Consider the following 20499-nt stretch of genomic DNA (forward strand, 5'->3'; position numbering starts at 1 on the left):
CTGGGTTTGGGCTACCCGGTGTCCCCGCTCCAGGGGCTCCAGAGCTACTATTCTCTTCCAAATGTAATGTGAAAAGAGAAGGGGGGGGTCTCCGGGTTTTTTATCTTTGCGCCCTTGTTTCTAGCACAGGCTTCGTACGAGAAAAAAAAGAAAGGCAAGCCACGTTACCAGGTTTTCAACAACCGGTTTTCTAAAGCAGACCCAAAGCGCACTTCATTTATTAACATTTTGGATGAAATGAAACGTTAATGTGCCTGATCAATCAGGGCACCCGAAACCCGCCGTTCCTAAGCTGCCCGTACCATGAGCGTAAACGCGAAGCACTCGCCACCGTCCGGTCCAGAAATAGCTTAGAAGGTGGAAAGTTGCAGAAGTCTGGCAGTGAGGGTCGTAAGCCCACCCCCTAGCCCGGGCCGCAGGACTACTTTTCCTCCCGGAAGTGACGCGAGCTCAATCCCAGCTAGGCTCTCCCCAAACAAAAGGGATCTTGGGGCCCCGGGAGGAGCCTAAAAGACATTGGAGAAGCCCCTCCTCCAGCCGGAGCGGATTGGTGTCGGGGATGGAGAGGCGAGAAGGAGATTGGCCCTGCCGAATGCCAGGGCCCTCGCCAGGCGGTCGAGGGGCGGGGCTTCGGGGGGCTGTGGATGGAGCGGGTGGCGGAGGCGGCTGGGAGCGGAGACCCGAGCGCTGGGAAAAGGTAGGAGCCGCTGGCGCCCGGGCTTGGCGGCGTCTGGAGGCCGGGTTCTCGAGAGAAAAGCAGGGGTAGGACCACCGGTGTCCTCCCGCCGCCGTCCCAACTGCCGCTCGCGCCCATCCCTTGAGGGGGCGGAGCCGTCTCCTCTACCTCCCGGTATTCCCTGAGGAGGCGGCTCCTCAACCTTCGAGGGTGCTCGCAGCCACTTATTGTCCCCCGTCAACCCCAGCTCCCCAGAAGGGGCTGCCCTCCTGACACCCTCCGTTTACAGGGCCCCCTCGCCCAGCCCCTCAACCTTCGGAGAAGGCGTACGGGTTCCCATTCTGTAGACTGCTGTCCCCACCCCCGCTTGTCAGGCCGCCCCCGGGAGGCCAGACATCCCTTCCTACACCTGTCCTGCTCGCTAGGGTGGGACCAGAGCTAGTTTCATCCGTAAGATAAAAATCAGTGTTTTCAAAAAAAAAAAACAGAGATGGGGCGATGCAAAAATCAGAGACCCGACCTAGACTGGCAGCTCCACGGACGAAACGGCCTTCCCCCACTTGGGTTCTTCCCATCCCCCATTCTCTGATCCTCAGCCTTCCGCCTGAAGCCCCTAGGATCCTCTTTTCTCCTGTGGGGCATCGAGGGCTCACCTGTTTCGGGATCTTTTTAGTCTCTGGAGGAAGGAGAAATAGTAACCTTCCCCGCCCCGCTTTGTACCTTTATTCCTTGAGGGAGAACCCAACCTCTAAGGGGTTTTTTAGGTTTGAGTTGCGTTTCATTTTTGCTTTCCACCCTGTTTCTTCCCTGAAAACTGGATGAAAAACCACCCTTTGGTATTTCATAGTGATGTGGGCGTGTTGGATATCTACAGAGTTGGTCTTGTGTGGGTAGGAATGCAGTGTATATTGTTGGACTGTCAGTGAATAACAGCCTGCTTTCAAGTGAAACAGTACAGATAAGTAAATAAAGAGCTTTAGATTAGGAATGAGTATCTCCTAGTCTCGGGTGGGCTGGTCTGTTGCTCAGGGAGACTGCAGTTAACCTGGAAGGTATAGTTCTGTTGAAACAAAAGGCAGGAAGTGTTTGAAGAAAATTCAGGTTCAGTGGTCTAGGTTTATGATTAATCTGGTCCGGTGGCGTTTGGTTACTCTCTAGCCCCTATTTTATGGTGGGTTTTTCCCTCCAGGTGAAACTGATATATATATATATATACATATATATGTATATATATATATGATGTTGTTGATTGGTTTTACAAGACCACTATCATCTACCAAAATTCAGGGGATGAAAATTAAAAGCACATTTTAAATCTCAGCGATAAGGATAAATAAAAGCAAGGTAAACTCCAGCTATTCACACACATGTGACTACCAGAGAGTGTCCCTATAGTATGCTAAAAAGGCCTTCATTTCAGCAGGTGCAAAATATTGATGCTTTTGGCCTAATGTTAATGCCATTGAATCCCTAGTAATCATCTATTGCTAGCACTTTCATATATTAAATTTGCCATATTTTTTTTAGCATTGTTTCTTTTGCTTTCGGTCTGAAGCCTGTCTTACTACTGTTATTTATAGCCAAAGATAATAACCATGGGATGCAAGGAGTTGGAATCATGGGGGCAATTATAACAGCTGTCTTTTACCTTCCTGATTAGAGTCTCTGAAGGTAGACTTTCTGAAGGTAATTAATTTTGAATAGTTAGGTTTGAAGTTTTCAGAGCCAGTCTCAGTGCTCACAGATCTGCTCAGTGATTGTTTCCAGATCTCCGATAAAAAGGCACAAAGAAGAAACTGTGGAGGGTCTCTCCAGCAAACACAAAGTGTACTGCGATAGGTGGATAAGGGCCCCTAGCAATAGCAGCAGAAAAGAACTAAAAGCAGAACAGGAATTCCCAAAAAGATATATCTTATTACATGAGCAGAGAACAGAAAATAAACTGAGGTAAGAGACTAAGGAAACCAAAGTTGTGGTGATTGCCAGGGCCTTAAATGAGCAGAGAGGAAAAAGCAAATAATGCTCTTTGATTACTTGGCACAATAAGCAGGATCTGTTTGATACACATTTGGGTCTTGGAAATCTTTCCTTTAACTTTTTCAGCACCTGTTTGATTATGTCAGATGAAGAAAAACATTTGTATGCAGAGATTTTTTTTAAGGTATATTTGTAATCTGCCTCATTAAATTATAAATTCTTTGAGAGAGGTATTAATATGTTTTGTTTCATCTTTGTACCTTTCACAATGCCTAGTATATAGTTTGACTTCATGAGCGTTTGTTGAACTTAGTTTGAAGCTGACCCCTTCGGGTAGACTAGAAAGATAATTTACTGATAAGATGTGGCACATCTTGTTAGTATAAACGGTCCATAAAGAATTTAATATTAAATATTCTTCCTCTTTAGCATTTAAACAAAGGTGAAGAATTAGTGTCTGATTTTTAGTTATTGGTTGGTTTTATTTTAAATATTTCAATATATAGCTAAGATGCCTAAGTAGGGGAAAACAAAGCTTGTATATGTCATGATCTCAGACATCTGATACAAGGATTTTTAGGCCACTGAATTGGTGTTGAGTGGCATGATACAAGAAGCAGAGATTTATTTCTAGAGGAAGTTTGTCCAGTCTGTGGTGGTTGACCCCAGGAATAGCTTGTCAGCCTGTTACTAAAGGCCATTTTTTCTTATTTCCTGGATGTTTGCTGATAATAACTAAAAATCAAATCTTCCTAGTTTTAGTTCAAAGCATTTCAGTGAGAACGTGGCTTATTTATGGTGAGGCTCTAAAGTGTGCTGATTTACAGCACAGACTTTAAAGGCAGACCTGAGTTCAAATCCCTGCTCTTTTGCTGTATGACCCAGGGAAATGGCAGTTTTTTATTTTCACCATATCTCAGTTTCCTCAGCTGTGACTTAAAAATGACTTTCAGAGATTTTTTTTTAAAGATTAAATGAACATGACATATAGGAAGCACTCAGTAATTGGTAGGTATTATGGCCATTATTATTAGCACTTTGCATGTGAATTAAAGAATTTAATCTTAGATATTCTTTTACTCCTTTAGCATTTAAACAAATGTGAAGAATTAGTGTCTGAGTTTAGTTATTGGTTGGTTTTGTTTTAAATATTTGAATATATAGCTAAGCTTCCTAATTAGAGGGAAACAAAGCTTGTATATGTCATGATCTCAGACATCCGACAGAAGAGTTTTTAGGGCAGCCCATGTGTCTTACGGTCGTGTGTGTTTCATAATTTTGTCATGTACCTTATCTTCCTTAAACTTTTTGGCCCTGGAAAAGGAAAGGCAAGGGATTCAACCATCTGATGTCTTCTCTCTGAATTGTCAGTTGTTTCACTCCACAGTGTCGTAAGTACCGTCACCCTCGGTGTCATATAAATGGTTTCGTGGATACCGTGATTATGGTGCAGGGTTGTACCTTCTGTGAGATTTAAGGGATTTTCAATGGTAATTTTGATTGACAGTGATTTTTGCCTTTTGAACAACTCTTCTACTACCCCCAAAGTAAGGAGCAAGCATAAGAACAACTTAAATGGGTGAGAAGAAACTATGGATAGGGAAGTTAAGAGTGGAGGTGGGGGAGTGGAGGACAGGGGTTTGTGGGCTGAGGAAAACAGGACTACAAGCAGGCATCGAAGTAAAGGATGTAGTAATATGGTTTCTCCCTGCCGACTATTTCCAAACTCTGTATTTCAGGCCCAAAGCCAGAGCTTCCACTCTAAATGTGTGCTTTGCTGCTAAATGAATCGTTTCTGCCTTTTGGAGCCACAAAGAATGTAATCCTTAATTGTTACTGAGTTTAAAGAATATAATCCTTAACTGTTACTGAGTTCAAATAGAAGCTAGGAAGGAAAATAGGAGAGCACAGGACGACGGGGTTTACAGACAAAAAAGATTCCTGACCCTGAGCCTTGCGAGCATCTGCATGGATCCTTTGTACAGAGCTGCTGGGGAAGGAGAGGCTGCAGTGTTCTCTGGGTCTGCTCGCCTAGAAAGGTGAGCCAGGGAGGAAGGAGTGCAGAGGGAGAAGCAAGCAGGGATGGGTTGTTTTAATGAGAAATAAGATCTATAAATTATAGCAGAGAGGAGAATGAACTGACGGGTAAGTTGTAGAAAAAAGGAGCACTAAGTTTGGGGGTTTTTGAAGGAAGGTGTTCCCCATTCCTTGGTTTCTGCTGAGTAGTCCTTTCTATTGTAGTGGGTTGAACAGGAGTGAGAACAGAAACAATCTGGTTCTTAACTGGTTTAATATTTGACGGTACAAACAAGATCTGGTCTAGTCCTGTGTATCAGCTTCTTCTTATTGCCTCTTGTTCTTAAATTGAACACACGGAAGAAATTTTTAGAAAAGGCTCCACCCCTAAAGACTTCTCTGCTTCTGAACCTTTAGCCTTCACCACACTCACTGAGTCTGAACATGTTCTTCTTGGGGGTCTAGTTACTTCTCATTCAGCATGTCTCGCATCACAGTCATTATTTCCCCCCCAAAACCCGTTCCTTTTCTAACATCCCTGTTTCTGTTAATGGCATCATCATTATAGTCACCCAGCCTTAGAAACCTCAGCTGATCTGGGATTATTTCCCCTCTTACCTCCTTAAAAAAACCAGTACCAAGTTACTATACATTCTTTATAAAGTCTCTTGCATCGGTCTTTTTTTTTTTTCCTATTCTTACTGCCACCATTCCTAGTTCACACACTTTAACCTCATACCTGCACTGTTAAAGTTTTCTCCCAACTGCTTTTTCTGCTTCCAGTTTCTCTTCAGTCAAATCAACTCTGTATGTCAAGCTTTAACCTTCCTGAAACTCTATTTTTATTGTGAGATTCACCTAGTTAAAAATGTTTAGTGGCTTCTTATTTCCCAGAAGATAAAGTCCAGTTTTGTACACTGTAATTCAAGGTACTGCACTGTACATTTCTTTCCGGCCAGCATGTTTTGATTACCCCTTTGAACCAGAGACTGCTGGGTGCTAAGTTTATCAAGCTGAATAAGACAGAGTATTTTTTTTTTTTTTTTTTTGTGGTACGCGGGCCTCTCACTGCTGTGGCCTCTCGCGTTGCGGAGCACAGGCTCCGGACGCGCAGGCTCAGCGGCCATGGCTCACGGGCCCAGCCGCTCCGCGGCATATGGGATCCTCCCGGACCGGGGCACGAACCCGTGTCCCCTGCGTCGGCAGGCGGACTCTCAACCACTGCGCCACCAGGGAAGCCCAAGACAGAGTATTTGTCTAGAAGAGCAGAATCTTATGAGACAAAAGACAGCTATGTAGATAGATGAATTGATGTAATAGAATGGGTTATGAGTAAGATACATATCCATTATGCATTTAATATGATTTCAAAATAGCTGTGATATTTTTCGAAAACGCGTTTATCAGTATTATGAGTTAAAATTGTAACTTGATTAAAAGCTGTAGAAATTCAGTGGAAGCAAGAGCAGTCTTTTCACTTATATCCTAAAGTCACAAAAAGCCACTCTAGGCAGAAGATTGTCCTTTTTCTTTCCCAAGTAGTGTGCAGATAACCATTGGCCTGAATAAGTGTTGTGTGTGTTCCTAAGCTGCCTTTCCCAGGAACTGGCCAGGCCATCTCCTTCTTGGAGCAGATCAACCTACCAGGTTAGAAGCAGTAAACTTGTTTTGATTTCTAAATTAGACACATGAGTGGTAGAAAGTGAGAACTCATTGGAAAAAGGAAGACTTCATTATCCTTACAGATGAAACCAAATATATGCTCTCCAGGGATGAGAAATGAGAGAACTGACCAGTCACTAACTCGTTTAAACCATTCAGTATCCTGTTAGAGTATGTATTGTCATCCGCATTTTATAGATGAAGAACTGAAAGCTCAAAGGTTACTTGGATCAAGGAAGTATGAAGTGGTAGAGCCAGGATGCAAACTTAGGTCTGTAGGGCTCCAAAGTCCAAGCACTTTCCACTGCAACACACTGCCTCCCAGAAGAGTTACTGTCCCCAAAAAACCTTGGAGCAAAAACAATTGCTAGGTCTGTTGGTCATTTTCAAGTGATATCAAATTGTTAAACTTTTTAAAAAATCAGTGGTCTGATTTAGAAGACAGAAGTTAAAAGGCAAAACATCATCATCAGTTACAATATTCTGTTACAGGTTTTGTGAGATTTTTTTACAGCTCAGGGAGAGTCAGGTTATGGGCATAGCTAAAACACAGATACCTTGACTGTATTACAGTTCATCCTGCACACCATGTGCTCTGTTTCTTCCTGGTTTGAAATCCTGATGGAGTCAGCGACTTCATCCAACATTAAGGTTGAATATTTGAAGGGTTCTTGTATTCCAGGCTGCCTGTAGAATTGAGGCCCATGAATCATTTTACTGGAAATAAAATCAATCTACATATTATTCCCTCATTGTGGTATTTTACAAATCACGGTGACATTATTTCAGAAAAGCAGAAATTTAGGGGAATGATGGACAGATAGATGATATAGACAGATATACGTATTTCAATGAAATCATGTTATAATTTCATTGAAATAAATAAAGCCACTGACACATATACCTGAGATGGTAAATACTGCTGGTAATTTTCTGATATTAGAAGACATATTTTTAATTTTAATGAAAAAATGTGTTAATGTAAAAACTATTCTTCATTTTCATTAACGTACATTCCAGTAGCTTAACTAATGTAGCTCTTCTGGTTTGGTCTTGTCTCAGATGAGAATACTTGAAAAGGTGTAAACGGATATCTAGGTAGACAGACCTGTTTTTAATAGCGTTGTGCCAGATGTCCTCATTTTGGGGGAGAGATGTTTGAATGCTTGTTTATGGGCATGAGGCCACTTCCTCCCTTTCTTCAGGATGCATATAAATGTTGTTGGCAACATGTAGAAGAGACAATGATAGAAACAGATGTATACACATAGTAAGAGAGACGGACATTCACACACACACACAGATACACTAGAGATGTATGAGGCTTAAAACAGAGCTAACCAAAACAAAACCCTGATATCCATCATGGTGTCCCAGAAAGTGGATTAGACTGGATCTTAATAATTTTACTATTTAACTATAATCTTCAGTAATTCACTTAACAACTCTGGCCTCAGTTTTCATCTGTAAAATGAGAGTGCTAAATTAGATTATTTCTGAGGTCCCTTCCAGCTCTGTGAATCACATTTTAGCTGATAAAATGGGAAAATCTGATGGGAACAGTGGTTACCAAGTAGCAGTGTTTTCTAAGGAAGCCTCTGGAATCAAATTACTTAGGTTCAAATTCTATTTCTGCCACATACTAGATGTGAGACTTTAAGTTATTTAGCCTTTGTACCTCAGTTTTCCCATCTGTATAAAATGGGGATGATGATGATGAACTTGTTGATAATGGTTATAGCATCTATCACCTAAGGTTGTAAGGACGGAATTAATACATGTCAAGTACTTAGAACACTGCCTGGAACATGTTTATGTTTAGCTCAAAAAGTGTGTATCTTTTTTATTATTGCTATTAAGGCTTGAATTCTTCTTAGAAAACTACTCTAGAAAACTCTGAGGAAAAATATAATCAAATAAAAATAAAACTCTGAGGAAGTGGTGATTAACATTGGTAAGTTCGATTATATTACTAATTTCTGTACTAAGTATAAATCTAGAATATCTGGTATCCTAGAATCAGCTTTGAGTAGAGTACTGAAAGCATTTTAAGTATTGATCTTAAAGAATAATCAGCTTTATTACAGAGCTGGTTTCTTGAGGCCTCCTTCAAAATCCATATTGACAGTATTGGATAAACAAGCACCTCAATCCTTTAGCACTGTTGTAATTTCTTTGTAAGTGCATTATTCATATTATATTTCAGGATCCTGAAATTTACAATCTCCAAAACTGTTTCAAAACCATTCTGTTTTATATAATCCTATACATAGTGTTGCTGGAAAAAGCAGACTGATAAGACAAAGCAGGGCATTCTTTGTTCAGGCACTCTCATGGTAAGGGGAAGGCTTTGATCTAGTTGCTGTAATAGTCTTTAAAAGTAGTAAACTATTAGCATGTTGTATTAGTTTGCTAGAGCTGCCATAACAAGTGCCACAGACTGGGTGGCTTAAACAACAGAAATTTATTTTCTCACAATCCTGGAGGCTAGAAGTCAGAAATCAATGCGTCAGCAGGATTGGTTTCTTCTGAGGCCTCTCTCTTTGGCTTGTTAAATGACCATCTTCTCCCTGTGTCTTCACATGGTCTCTCCCTGTCCTGCGTTTTTGTCCAACTTTCTCTTCTTATAAGGACACCAGGCATATTAGATTAGGGACTACCCTAATGACCTCTTTTTTTTCTTTCTTTGTTTTTTTGGCTGCACCACACAGCATGCAGAATCTTAGTTCCCTGACCAGGGATCGAACCCATGCCCCCCCACAGTGGAAGCGCAGAGTCTTAACCACTGGACCACCAGGGAATCCCATGACCTCATTTTTTTTAAATTAATTAATTTGTGGCTGCATTGGGTCTTCATTGCTGCACGCGGGCTTTCTCTAGTTGCAGCAAGTGGGGGCTACTCTTCGTTGCGGTGTGCGGGCTTCTCATTGTGGTGGCTTCTTGTGTTGTGAAGCACAGGCTCTAGTTGTTGGGCTTCAGTAGTTGTGGCTCGCAGGCTCTAGAGCACAGGCTCAGTAGTTGTGGCGCACGGGCTTAGTTGCTCTGCAGCATGTGGGATCTTCCCAGACCAGGACTCGTCCCGTGTCCCTTGCATTGGCAGGTGGATTCTTAACCACTGCGCCACCAGGGAAATCCCCCATGACCTCATTTTTCACTTAATTACCTCTTTAAAGACCCTGTCTTCAAATACAGTCACATTATGGGGGTACTGGGGATTAGGACTTCAATGTATAATTTTGGGGTTAGAGGACACAATTTAGCCCATAACACGTTATAACACATAGACACATAAGAATACAAATACTCAGATAATATCTTTTACCTTCAACTGAAAGAAGATTGATTTGACATTTGTAGTAAAGCTTTTATTGCATAGTATTGTAGAATTCAGTAAAAAGGTTTGTTTTTCTGTCTTGGTTTTAGAATCTGTATAGCAGATTCTAAATAATAGCAGAAACAGCTCTCTTTAGTAAACGTACAAAAGATCTGCTTTCGTGATCAGAAAATTTATTTTCTGATAATATATTGACATGTTTTTCTTTACTAACCTAATCCTAAAATGCCAAAAGTGGAATGAGAGGTACAATTTGGAATGTTGTCACTCTCTTACCCCCAAACGCATAAATAACCTTTATGAAAAACCAAAAATGCCAGAGGGTGGGAAGGCTTAAATCTTGAGATAGTCAAGGTAATGTGTCAACACCTTCCGCCCTCAGATAGGAGGTTGCTTTGGATACATTTTTTTAAAAATAGCTGTGCACTTTTGTCCATTTTAGATTTGGTATTTATAAATGTGACATGTTTATTTTTTTTAATTTCATGTATACTGGATTTTTAAGGAAGTACATTATCTAATGGAAAGCTGTCAAAACAGCCACTTTGTATGTCAGTGTTGACTCTTTGAATTTTTAGGATTAACTGGCCTCCCAAATTTTGGTTTTGTTTATATGTACTGGAAACAGTCTTTACATAATTGGAGCAAGTTTGCTTTACATCCGTGCTAATACCTTATCACCGATACTAAAAACTTACTGAATGGCCTGAATCTTAGTCAGTTGTAGCCCAAGTATAAATTAATCTGATATCTGAGTATATAGTAAAGAAGTGATTTTTATCCAGTTTTGTAAGAGTGGTCTCCTGGGTAAAATAACTGTTTTCTTTTTTTTTTTTTTTTTTTTTTTGGTGCTAGCCAAATGGATTTTTAAAAAAAGATTTATGTAGGTTTTTTTGAGGTGCTTCTATGTTCAAAAATATCTGAGATTCACCTTAAAAATGTTTTTTCTCTTTCCTGTCCCACATCACCGACCACACAGAAATAAAGTCTTCAGTTCCACATAAAGACATACACAAACCCAGATACTAGATAGACAAACATCTACGTGTACTCCACCCTGCCCTGCCTTACTCCTTACATAGCTGTAGAAACTGGGGTGTTTCTTTTTCTGCCACCCAATCTCCATGTGGTAAAAAGGCAACAATGCCTGCTATCAAAGAATGAGTTCCAGAGCAAAAGCTGAGACTTCCTCAAGAAGGAAGAGGCACAACCAGAACCAGAATGAGTGGATGTTGGGTCAAGGGAAAAGGCTAGAATAAAATGAACAGAGCCCAAGCCAGAGCAGCATACCCCCGTGGCAAAATGAGCACTGTTGTTCAGGAGGTGCAGAGCCAGTGTCCTCCTCGATACCCATAATTCTAGTGGCTGTTGGCACGTGGAAGTTCATACAGAAGAGATTCATGGACTTCCCTGGTGGTGCAGTGGGACACGGGTTCAAGCCCTGGTCCGGGAAGATCCCACATGCCACAGAGCAACTAAGCCCGTGCGCCACAGCTACCGAGCCTGCCCTCCAGATCCCGTGAGCCACAACTACTGAGCTCACACGCCACAACTACTGAAGCCCGCACGCCTAGAGCCCGAGCTCCACAAGAGAAGCCACCGCCCGCGATGAGAAGCCCGCGCATCACAACGAAGAGTAGCCCCCGCTGGCCGCAACTAGAGAAAACCCGCACAGCAACGAAGACCCAATGCAGCCATAAATAAATAAATAAATAAATAAATAAATAAATAAATAAATAAATGTAATTTGAAAAAAAACAGAGATTCATGCTCTCCTGGCTGTTGGCCCTGACTTGGTGGGAAGTAGCATGTAAATCATTTATTAATAACTTAAAAACAAGTTTTATACTTAGTCTATAAATAGGCTCAGTTTTCCAGGGTATTAAAATATGTGTAACTTTTTATTATATATGTTTATATATTTTTTTAATTGAGAAAACTTTAAAGTTTAATATAGCTACAGCTAGCTGTACCACAGTGTATGATAACATATACAGACAACTTGTCCACAGGTGGTTTTTATTTCAAATTTATAGACTGTAGCATTCCTTAGGCAGAAATATCTACATCTAAACTCTAAGGAAAGTTGGGTCTTGGAGAGATTCTGCCGGAAGGAGTGAGCTGAGCATCTGGTTGAAACGATCTTGTCTTTCACAGTTACTTAATGGACAATGACAAGTAACAGCTCATTTAGAAAATAAGTGGAGAATGAGTCTGTAGACTACAATATGACATGCCAGAAATCTGGCAGTCATATTTCTGATAATGAATATGGAGTTAGAAACAGCCTTTTTCTGAAAATCTTAGACCATATAATTTATATATTGGCAGAAATTGGAGTCGAATGGACTTGGTACTTTAAATACCTTAAATACAAGACAAAATTTATGTTTTATCAAATAAAAATTAGGGCCTATCTTTTTTTTTAGTTTGCAGGGTCTAATACACTATTAGAAAAACATAAACCAAAAATTACATATAATTCAACATTTAATATTTGAAAATAAATGGGAAAAAGTAGAATCTGGGATGAGTAATAAGCCTTACAAAGTTGAGGTGGTGACAGATTGATTTGTTTGTTTATTGATTGGCAAGAGATGAGGGGATGAGAATTTTCCTTACACAAATTTGGCAGTTTGAAAAGTTCAGTTGTAATTGTGTTTTTTTTTTTTTATCTGAGTGCATTGTGCATAAGTCATGGTGTTTCAAGCAAATAGGCTTTTATCAATTCAGGGAGAGAAAGTCAGTTTCTTCTGGTGACATTCATAAAATAGTCCTTGAAATGACAGTGAAAAGATTTTGAAAGACCTCACCTTCCCTAATTATGATTGCAAAAGGGAAGTCAGATTCCTGATATTTTTTCCTATGTCACTCAGCTTCAACTTGAAGAAGTGGCTATTTTCTTCTTTCTTGTCTGTATCAACCAACAGCTGTCAGGCTTCATCAGCTATAATGACAGCTGACATTCTTGGGATTTACCAATTGTTTATAGTATGGTCACATAGACAATAAATTTCTTATTATTTTGCAGCATTGGACATTTTTCCACCATGCTGATGACATTTTAAATATATTTGTCCATTTTCCCAAATTTTAACTGAAGAAAACCTTAAGAATTTATACTTGAGGACTAAAGTGTGACTGCCAGTTATCAGGTCAGTATCACCCCCATCCCCATCCCCACCCTCATACCACCCCCAGGAATATCACTGCCATACTAAAACATAATACAGTTTTACTATCGTTCATTTATATTTCAGACAAAAAGTTCTGCAATGTGTTGTGTGTTAAAATTAGATTCAAATGTAAAGGACAGCAAAGAACTAAATTCTAATATTTATAAAGAATGGTTATAGGAATATGCAAAAACAGACCTCTTGGGTTTGAATTACACAGCTGTGGCCCTTTTTTTCCCTCCTGTGTTGTATTTGTATTTATTTCATGTAGACACCAAGCTAAATAAGTTGATACATTAGCAAAATGTTCCAGATATTAAAATTTGTGTGCAGAAGTTATTTACAAGTGTAGAGGTAACATGAATATTGATCTTTATGCCATTGACAAAGAATAGAATTTTTTCTTGCCTAGGCTAGACTGTTTTATAATTAAAGTGACTTAAGATTGTTTCAATTTCACTCTTTTATGAGGATGTATATTTATCACAACAGATCAAAAACTGTGATTTAGGTACAATCTGTTTTAGTTCTTTGTATATTTACCTGTAATTTTGATTTAATTGATTTCTCTAACAAGTAATTCTTGATTTTCACTCATGAAAGCTTAGAATGGAACCATGAAGGACTTTAGAGACTATCTAGTCTGTTTTATTTTACCTGTGAGGAAACTCAATGCCAGAGCAACTAGGTAATTTTTTTTTCTCAAAGCCATATAGCTGTTTAGTAGCAGAGCTGAGACTAAAATTCTATACTCTTCACTCCCGGCCTATTATATTTTATTATATCACACTGCATCTTTAAGCCACAGTTTTTAGATTTCTAAATGAGAATATTTAAGGAGTATAAAGATACTGAAGGAAAAAAAAGTAATATGTGTAAGCACTATCATTTTTAGCTCTATTCCTAGTTGATTTACTCAGTGCAGTTGGTATTTATGGAGCACCTTTACCAAGTGCCCATTATTCTGCTTAATATCAGGGGAGGGGTGAAAAAAGGAATAAAATGATAGGATTTTTTCTCTGCCTTATGATCTCCTTGAGAGAGATGAAAACATGAAACCATCAGGAATTGGGGGAAGGGTTTCATCTAAGAAACCAGTGTGACTCAAATGGTAGTTTAAATTCCTCATCATTATTCACTCCAGGATGCTATCATCCTTCTTCATTTGTGGTTCCCAACTACAGAAGGGCAGCCAAAGTCACTTATTTCTGAAGTAATTGATCTTGGCTGCCCCCAATGTTGGTAATGCCTTTCTTGGGATTCTTTTGGAAAGTGAGAGAGGATAGTAGTTCTTAATAATTAAACCATTGATCAGCTTCTATCAGGAACTTGGCAAGATGTTTTATATTTATTAACTCAATCTTTACAACAGTCCTATGAGTTAGATATCATCATTTCACTTTCACAGGTAAGAAAACTGAGAATCAGAAAACTTGCCCAGTCACACAACTAGGAAGATGTTGACCTGGCATCTATCTGACTGCAAAGCCATGTGTTTTTTCCAGCATACCATCTTATGTTAAGTGTAGCTTTATTAGGTTTGTTGTTTTTTTAATTTTTTTTTAGCTCTTATTTTTTTTTTTTTTTTTTTTTTGCGGTACGCGGGCCTCTCACTACTGTGGCCTCTCCCGCTGCGGAGCACAGGCTCCGGACGCGCAGGCCCAGCAGCCACGGCTCACGGGCCCAGCCGCTCCGCGGCACGTGGAATCCTCCCGGACCGGGGCACGAACCCGTGTCCCCTGCATCGGCAGGCGGACTCTCAACCACTGCGCCACCAGGGAAGCCCTAGCTCTTATTTTTAAAGTAACTGTTGTGAGCGCTCTCTAATACTGAAGTGAGAATGTGAGAATCGCTTACTAGTCGCTGACCCTCACCAGTTAGAAAGTTAGCAGTTAGAGCTGAAGTTACATTAAACATGTTTTACCATGTGGCAAAAGATTTGTACAGTGTGTTCTGGAGCAACATCTAACAACACAGTGAAGTATGCATTTTCTACACGCTCTCATTTGCTTAAAGGCAGTAGCTCTGGAAGGAATCAATGCCTCTTTTGTGTGCCTCCTAAAATTTAATGTGCTCATAGGAGTTGGGAGTTGCTGGAGGGTGTGTGAACTAGTCATGTTGTGATTCACTTTAAAAAAAAAAAAAAACTATATGAGAGTGGCAATTTAGAAGTAAAGAGTGAGAGAGGGAAAATAGTACTTGCTGTACTTTAGAAGTTATGAAATGTATCTTACCATACACAATGGTCAGAAGATCCTTCCAAGATTGTACACCGTCTAGCTTCTATCTATGTGTGGTTTGTGAGAAATTAATCTTATGGAAAGGACTGAGTTTGTGCCATGTAATTTGCCATTTAACATATTTTAAAAGATGCAAGATTTCATAGAAATGTGAACTTGTTAAGTCAAATAAATTCAGTTTATAGTAGCCTGGCCAATTAAGATGTTTAAACAATGTATTTTAAGCAGTCATTTAAAAGTACATTTGTACATGGTTGCATTTAAGTCTTATTTTACTATATGAAATATAAATATTGTGATAGATGTTCTCTGTGAAAGTAGACAATTTAAAAGAAAAATTTCTCCCATACTCCCACCAAACATTATCTTTGCTCAAATTCATTTCAGCCAGTTTCAGAGGGATCCCACAATGTTTTATATACAGTTTTGGAATTTAGTTATCTAAAACTGGGATATCTTTTCGTGGTCAAACAATTTTTCATTGAAATAGTATTCATTGTAACAAAATTTTACCTGAACTTCTAGTGAACAAAATTAGTGATTATTTTTTTCTGAGACCTTCTAGGATGTTTGTATATATGCCTGGAGGAAAAATGATAAAAATTTGATCTTTGTGAATGGTGATGAAATCAATAATTAAAATGAATTTTATTTTCTGTTACTGCTCAGTTTATGATTAACTCAGAAAGTTCTTATTTTTCCATTTAATTATAACCATTTCCTTTCTTAAAGTATTTTCTACTCTAATTGTTGCTCTTTTCTTATCTGTCTCACTTTATTTTTTCTTTAATAGTATCAAATTAACTCTGTCTTCTGAAGATTGTCTGATTATTGTCCTTGTTTTAGGCTTTCAGGATGAATCTGGAAAAACTCAGCAAGCCAGAACTCCTAACACTATTCAGTATTCTTGAAGGAGAGCTTGAAGCAAGGGACCTTGTTATAGAAGCTTTAAAGGTATGTTTAAAAAAAAAAGAGAGAGAGAGAGAGTGGTCATCATATATTTGAAAGCCATATCATTGGTTAACTAGGATATTTCTATAGCCCCAGTTGAAGTTGAGGGGCCTGGGTATATATATCAATACTTGCTATAGCAGCCACCTGTATGGTATGATTTTGGGACACTGATGAAGCCTTTCTGCCTCCACATAGTTCCTTTAGTCTCTCTACCTGATGTCTAGACTTTGAACTTCATTCTTTAGCTTAGTAGCGTTAGCTGTTTCTGAATGCCAACCCCTTGAGAACTTGATGAGACCTGTTTCCTAAAAAATCTATATACACGCATATACCATAATTCAGGATATAATATCTGATAGATCAAGGACCCCATTAAGACCGTGAATAGATTCCCTACATCCCAGATTATAAATCCTTACTTTTTTTTCAGTATTTGATATCTGTTAAAATACACGGGGCTGGGGGGTGGTAGATGACAACTCTACTTTCCACTCAATTTTGCTGTGAACCCAAAAATACTCTAAAAAAGTCTACATAAAAAATAAAAAAGATCAAGAGGGCATAACTCCTTTAAAGGGTCTTGAATCTTTTACACCTTGGTAAGGATGTTTCCCAATCTGTCTTGAAATCAGGTTTGGAGAGGGGAAGAAAAGAGCTTAAGGCTATCTGTGTGAGTAGTAGGAAAATGATACCCCCATAGGTGAGGAGAAATGGCCAAAGAAGATGAGACTTGGGCATGCTGAAGAAAGCATAGTCTCTGCCGAAAACTATTGCTTTTTTGTTTTCCCTTGGAGCTTTGTAATGTGTGATAAGTGATTTCCAGTGGTTTCATTTCTCTGGAGTGCATGAGGCAGTTCCCTTCTGGTATGGGGGTAGAGTCTGACTTATTTTCCTTTTCCCACTTACTTCAGTCTTGTTTTGCATGGTGTCCCTGGGGATCATCTGTTTATGGCTTTGACACATGTCTAGTCACGTGATAAAGTTCATTGCCCGAGTCTTTGCCTGTCGTGCCACTGAGCATGACTGTGTGACCTTGGTAAAGTCATTCAGTCTGTTTGAAACAAAGCTTCCTTGTCTGTATTAAAAAGAAATGATTAACAACTAGTATTTCTGTGTAACATTATAATTTGCATGGCATTACAAATACTCCAACAGTGTAGGATTCATTTCTTCTTCTCCCTTTATTTATATTTTCTCAGTACATATCATGTACCCCATATCCAAGGAACAGTCAGTAGTAGCTAATCATTTGAATTGATGTCTCTAGTGTGCCCTCAACAGTGCCTGACTTTTCAATGACTCCCTTGCCAACATATATTACATAAAAATGTTCCCTCTGCTTGGTGACTCATTTCTGCCACATCCACCGGTCTTCCCCTTTTGTCACTATTGGGGATTTCTCATCCTTTCCCTGTACGTCCCTGAAAACTATTCTATTTCTCATAACCCCATCCCACTATTACCAGTAGTCCTAACCTGATTAAACCCAGGACACCCTCCCATTTATTTTCACATGTTTATCTGATCGATCAAGAGAAAAGAAAAAGAAGGGTTGAGGAAAGTTTGAGTTCATTCCTAATCCTCACTCCTAATGCCTGTTGTTTTTCCTACTTCCTTCCCTTCTTCTCATCTGAGACCTCTGGCTCTCCTCTCCACAGGAATTATCAGCCTAGACCTGGAAGAGTTCCACTGCCTAGGCTGAACTAGAAAGTGCATTGTTCGTGTCCTTTTAGAGCTCAGAAAGCATTTTCCAGGAGCAGCATTATTATAAATAGCAATCCGATTTTAGAAAACTACAATAGCTTGGCAGCGTGTGTTAAATAAATAGCCTCACCTGAGGATCTGTCCCTGTTTACATTGGGACTCCAGGAAGAAGTTTCCTGTAAATATTGCAGTTGACTTATACAAAAACTTCTGGGCCTCAACCCTCTCATAATTGGGGTAGGGGTTGGGGAATGGCTGCCTCTAACAGAAAAATTAGAGGATGACCTTATTTTTCTCTTTGCTTTTTAGCTTTAGAAATGATACAAACCTGTGGAGCTTTATGTTTGTTTTATTGAGCATATAGATGCTCAATAAATAGTTGTTGAGCAGATGAAATATATGCCATTGTTTTAAAAGATTGCCATAATATTTCAAAATGAATGTTGTGAATTATTAAATTTTACAGCCTGCCTTATGTGTGCTTAAACAGACTGCCTTCTGGTTTTAATGTTAGCAGATGCTAAGGTGCTTGTTGCATATGTTTTCCTAAAAAAATTTTTTTTCTGCGTGAATCCAATTTTAGTTACTTTAGGCAGCTTCTGACAAGTTGAAAGAGCAGCTTCAGAAGCAAGAGCTATAATTAAGAGAGCATTTTGATATAAGATACCATTCAGAATCAGGCACAAGTGTTGTATTTAGTCTGTGCATACAGCCTATAAGTGGTAAAGTTCAAGTTCTCTTCTGAGGCTTAAACTATAGGCAGTTTAGGTGAAATGAATAGCTTCACCAGAAGTAATACATCTTTAAATAGTCTATTGTTAGATAAAATAAGTAGCAGCTGGGGGTCAAAATTGTTTCAGTCCTTTGAGAAAAGCAACTGCCATACCAGATTCTTAAAGTTAAAATGAAATTGTTTTATTTGTGGAGTAGGTTTTTGTTTTGGCTTGGGTTTTTTTGTTTGTTTTTGGTTCTGTAGTGTGTCAAGATTTCACTGCATTCTTTCTATATAGCTCTTGCTTAGCAACAAATACTTGCTCTTCTTGGACTAATATGACAGCTCACTAATTTTCTTCCTTTTAGTATTCTTTCTTAATTCATGCTTAGTTGATTGAAAAGGTTTTGGTCTTTGTCCTAAATAGCTTTGATTGGTTTTTCCTTTATGTTTAAGTAAAAAAAGCTTATCTTTTTTCTCCTTACCTTTAAAAGAGATTTTTCTTGGACATAAAATCTGTTCTTTAATCTTGCATCTCTGAACAAAACCATATGGTTCACTGTTGCTGTTAAATAAATAGTAGGTCACATTGGCAAGGGTTAGATTTATATAAGGATGTATTATAAAAGTTCCTGTAATTTGTAAGTAAATCCTACCTATAAAGTTATAATTGTAAAAGAGCTTCATTCATTTTCCAAAATGTCTACAAAGTTTCAGATTGCAACTACACCCTTGTAGAGCCCCCATAATTCTTTTTCTCCCCAAAATTTTACAGAAGAGTGAGCCTCCTCACTCTTCTGTTGCAGCCTAGACATGTTTGGCATAGAACCAGAGAAGTCAATAGAAAATAATGTAATATTCAGCCTCTTCTGTATTTGAAGTCTAATTGTTACAGAGGCCATTTATACAGTATTTGGTCCTAATTGAACTTTATATAAAGTGATTTTCTATTTTAGGAGGGATTACATCAGAGAAAACTTCATGAAAGTCTCTCCCTTTGACCTGACCACTTTATGTTCATGAATGAGAACACTATGGGAATCCCTTCCACAGTGAAAACAGATTACATTGCTCATGAACTGTCCAGGGGAGTTTGGGGTGGAACCACACAGTTCAGCAAGAGAGGCCCGGTTCATTAATTCTAAGAAAATCTAGGAAAAGCTTCCCAGCAGGGTCTGAATTCTCTAGAAGAAGATGAGGGAACCTTAATTTTTAAAATTTGGAAAATAGATTTGACTGCCAATAAAAAGTCAGATTAAATAGTTTGAGTCTTCCACATTGGGGATATTATATCTGCATGTGTCAGATCTGATGCAGACTACACTTAGCTATGACTAAGTAGAATCTACCCTGTATTAGTATCATTTTATTTTAAAGCATTCTTTAAATTGCTTCTGCAATAATAAATGGTAAAGTATTACAACTTTCACATAGAATTAGCTAAAAGAGTCTTGAATTCCTTTCCACTGATACCTCAGTCATAAAACAGGTATAACTCTTTTAACGTCTAGGATATAACTTTGTTGGTTTTGGCCAAAGGCCATTGGAGAATTCCCCAGGCAAGAAAATTTACAGACAAAAATGTTGTAGACAGGACAAAGTTAGAAATATATTTAGAGTATGAGACTGTAATATTTAACTACTGTGAGTTTTTTAAACAGCCAGAATTAAAAATAAAAATCTAAATGTTACATATGTGCCTGTGTTAACAATAAATGATTTACGTTTGCCAAAAATATTCTTAAAATAATAATGATTATAAGGATCTTGTGGCAGTGCCAAAAATATAGAACAAACAAAAGTTATGGAAGGTGCTGTGGCTCAAGAAAAATACAAGTTCACTGTAGGTTGAATCTGACATCTGCTTTTGGTCATGGCCTTGTGCTTATTATGGAAGCAGATTATTATAAAGGCTGGTCTGAGATGAGAAAAGTAAAATTGAATTTAGCAAAAAACATGCATTGTCCTATACTAGTAAGCTTGTCAAGTGTGTTTGCATTAAAAAAAAAAAAGATCCATAAATATACTTAAATGTACTCAAAGTTGAA

The 20499-nt window shown here is 38.8% G+C and overlaps 1 protein-coding gene across 3 annotated transcripts in view; it reads left to right on the top strand.

Annotated features, from left to right (window-relative positions):
- Positions 1-637: 637 nt before the first annotated feature.
- The window catches only part of CTTNBP2NL (CTTNBP2 N-terminal like), a 67347-nt gene continuing 47485 nt past the window's right edge, over positions 638-20499 (top strand). Inside the window, exons 1-3 of one of the 3 annotated variants that reach the window (XM_032634806.1) lie at positions 641-697; positions 12697-12820; positions 15928-16035. In XM_032634806.1, the coding sequence (XP_032490697.1) occupies positions 15937-16035 (99 nt within the window). In that variant the 5' untranslated portion in view covers positions 641-697; positions 12697-12820; positions 15928-15936. Of the gene's footprint in view, positions 698-12650; positions 12821-15927; positions 16036-20499 lie in introns of those variants that run through there. The other 2 variants (XM_032634822.1, XM_032634812.1) reach the window with 2 other exon arrangements.

Source organism: Phocoena sinus, chromosome 1 (genome assembly GCF_008692025.1).
Source record: "Phocoena sinus isolate mPhoSin1 chromosome 1, mPhoSin1.pri, whole genome shotgun sequence".
NCBI classification, from domain to species: domain Eukaryota; kingdom Metazoa; phylum Chordata; class Mammalia; order Artiodactyla; family Phocoenidae; genus Phocoena; species Phocoena sinus.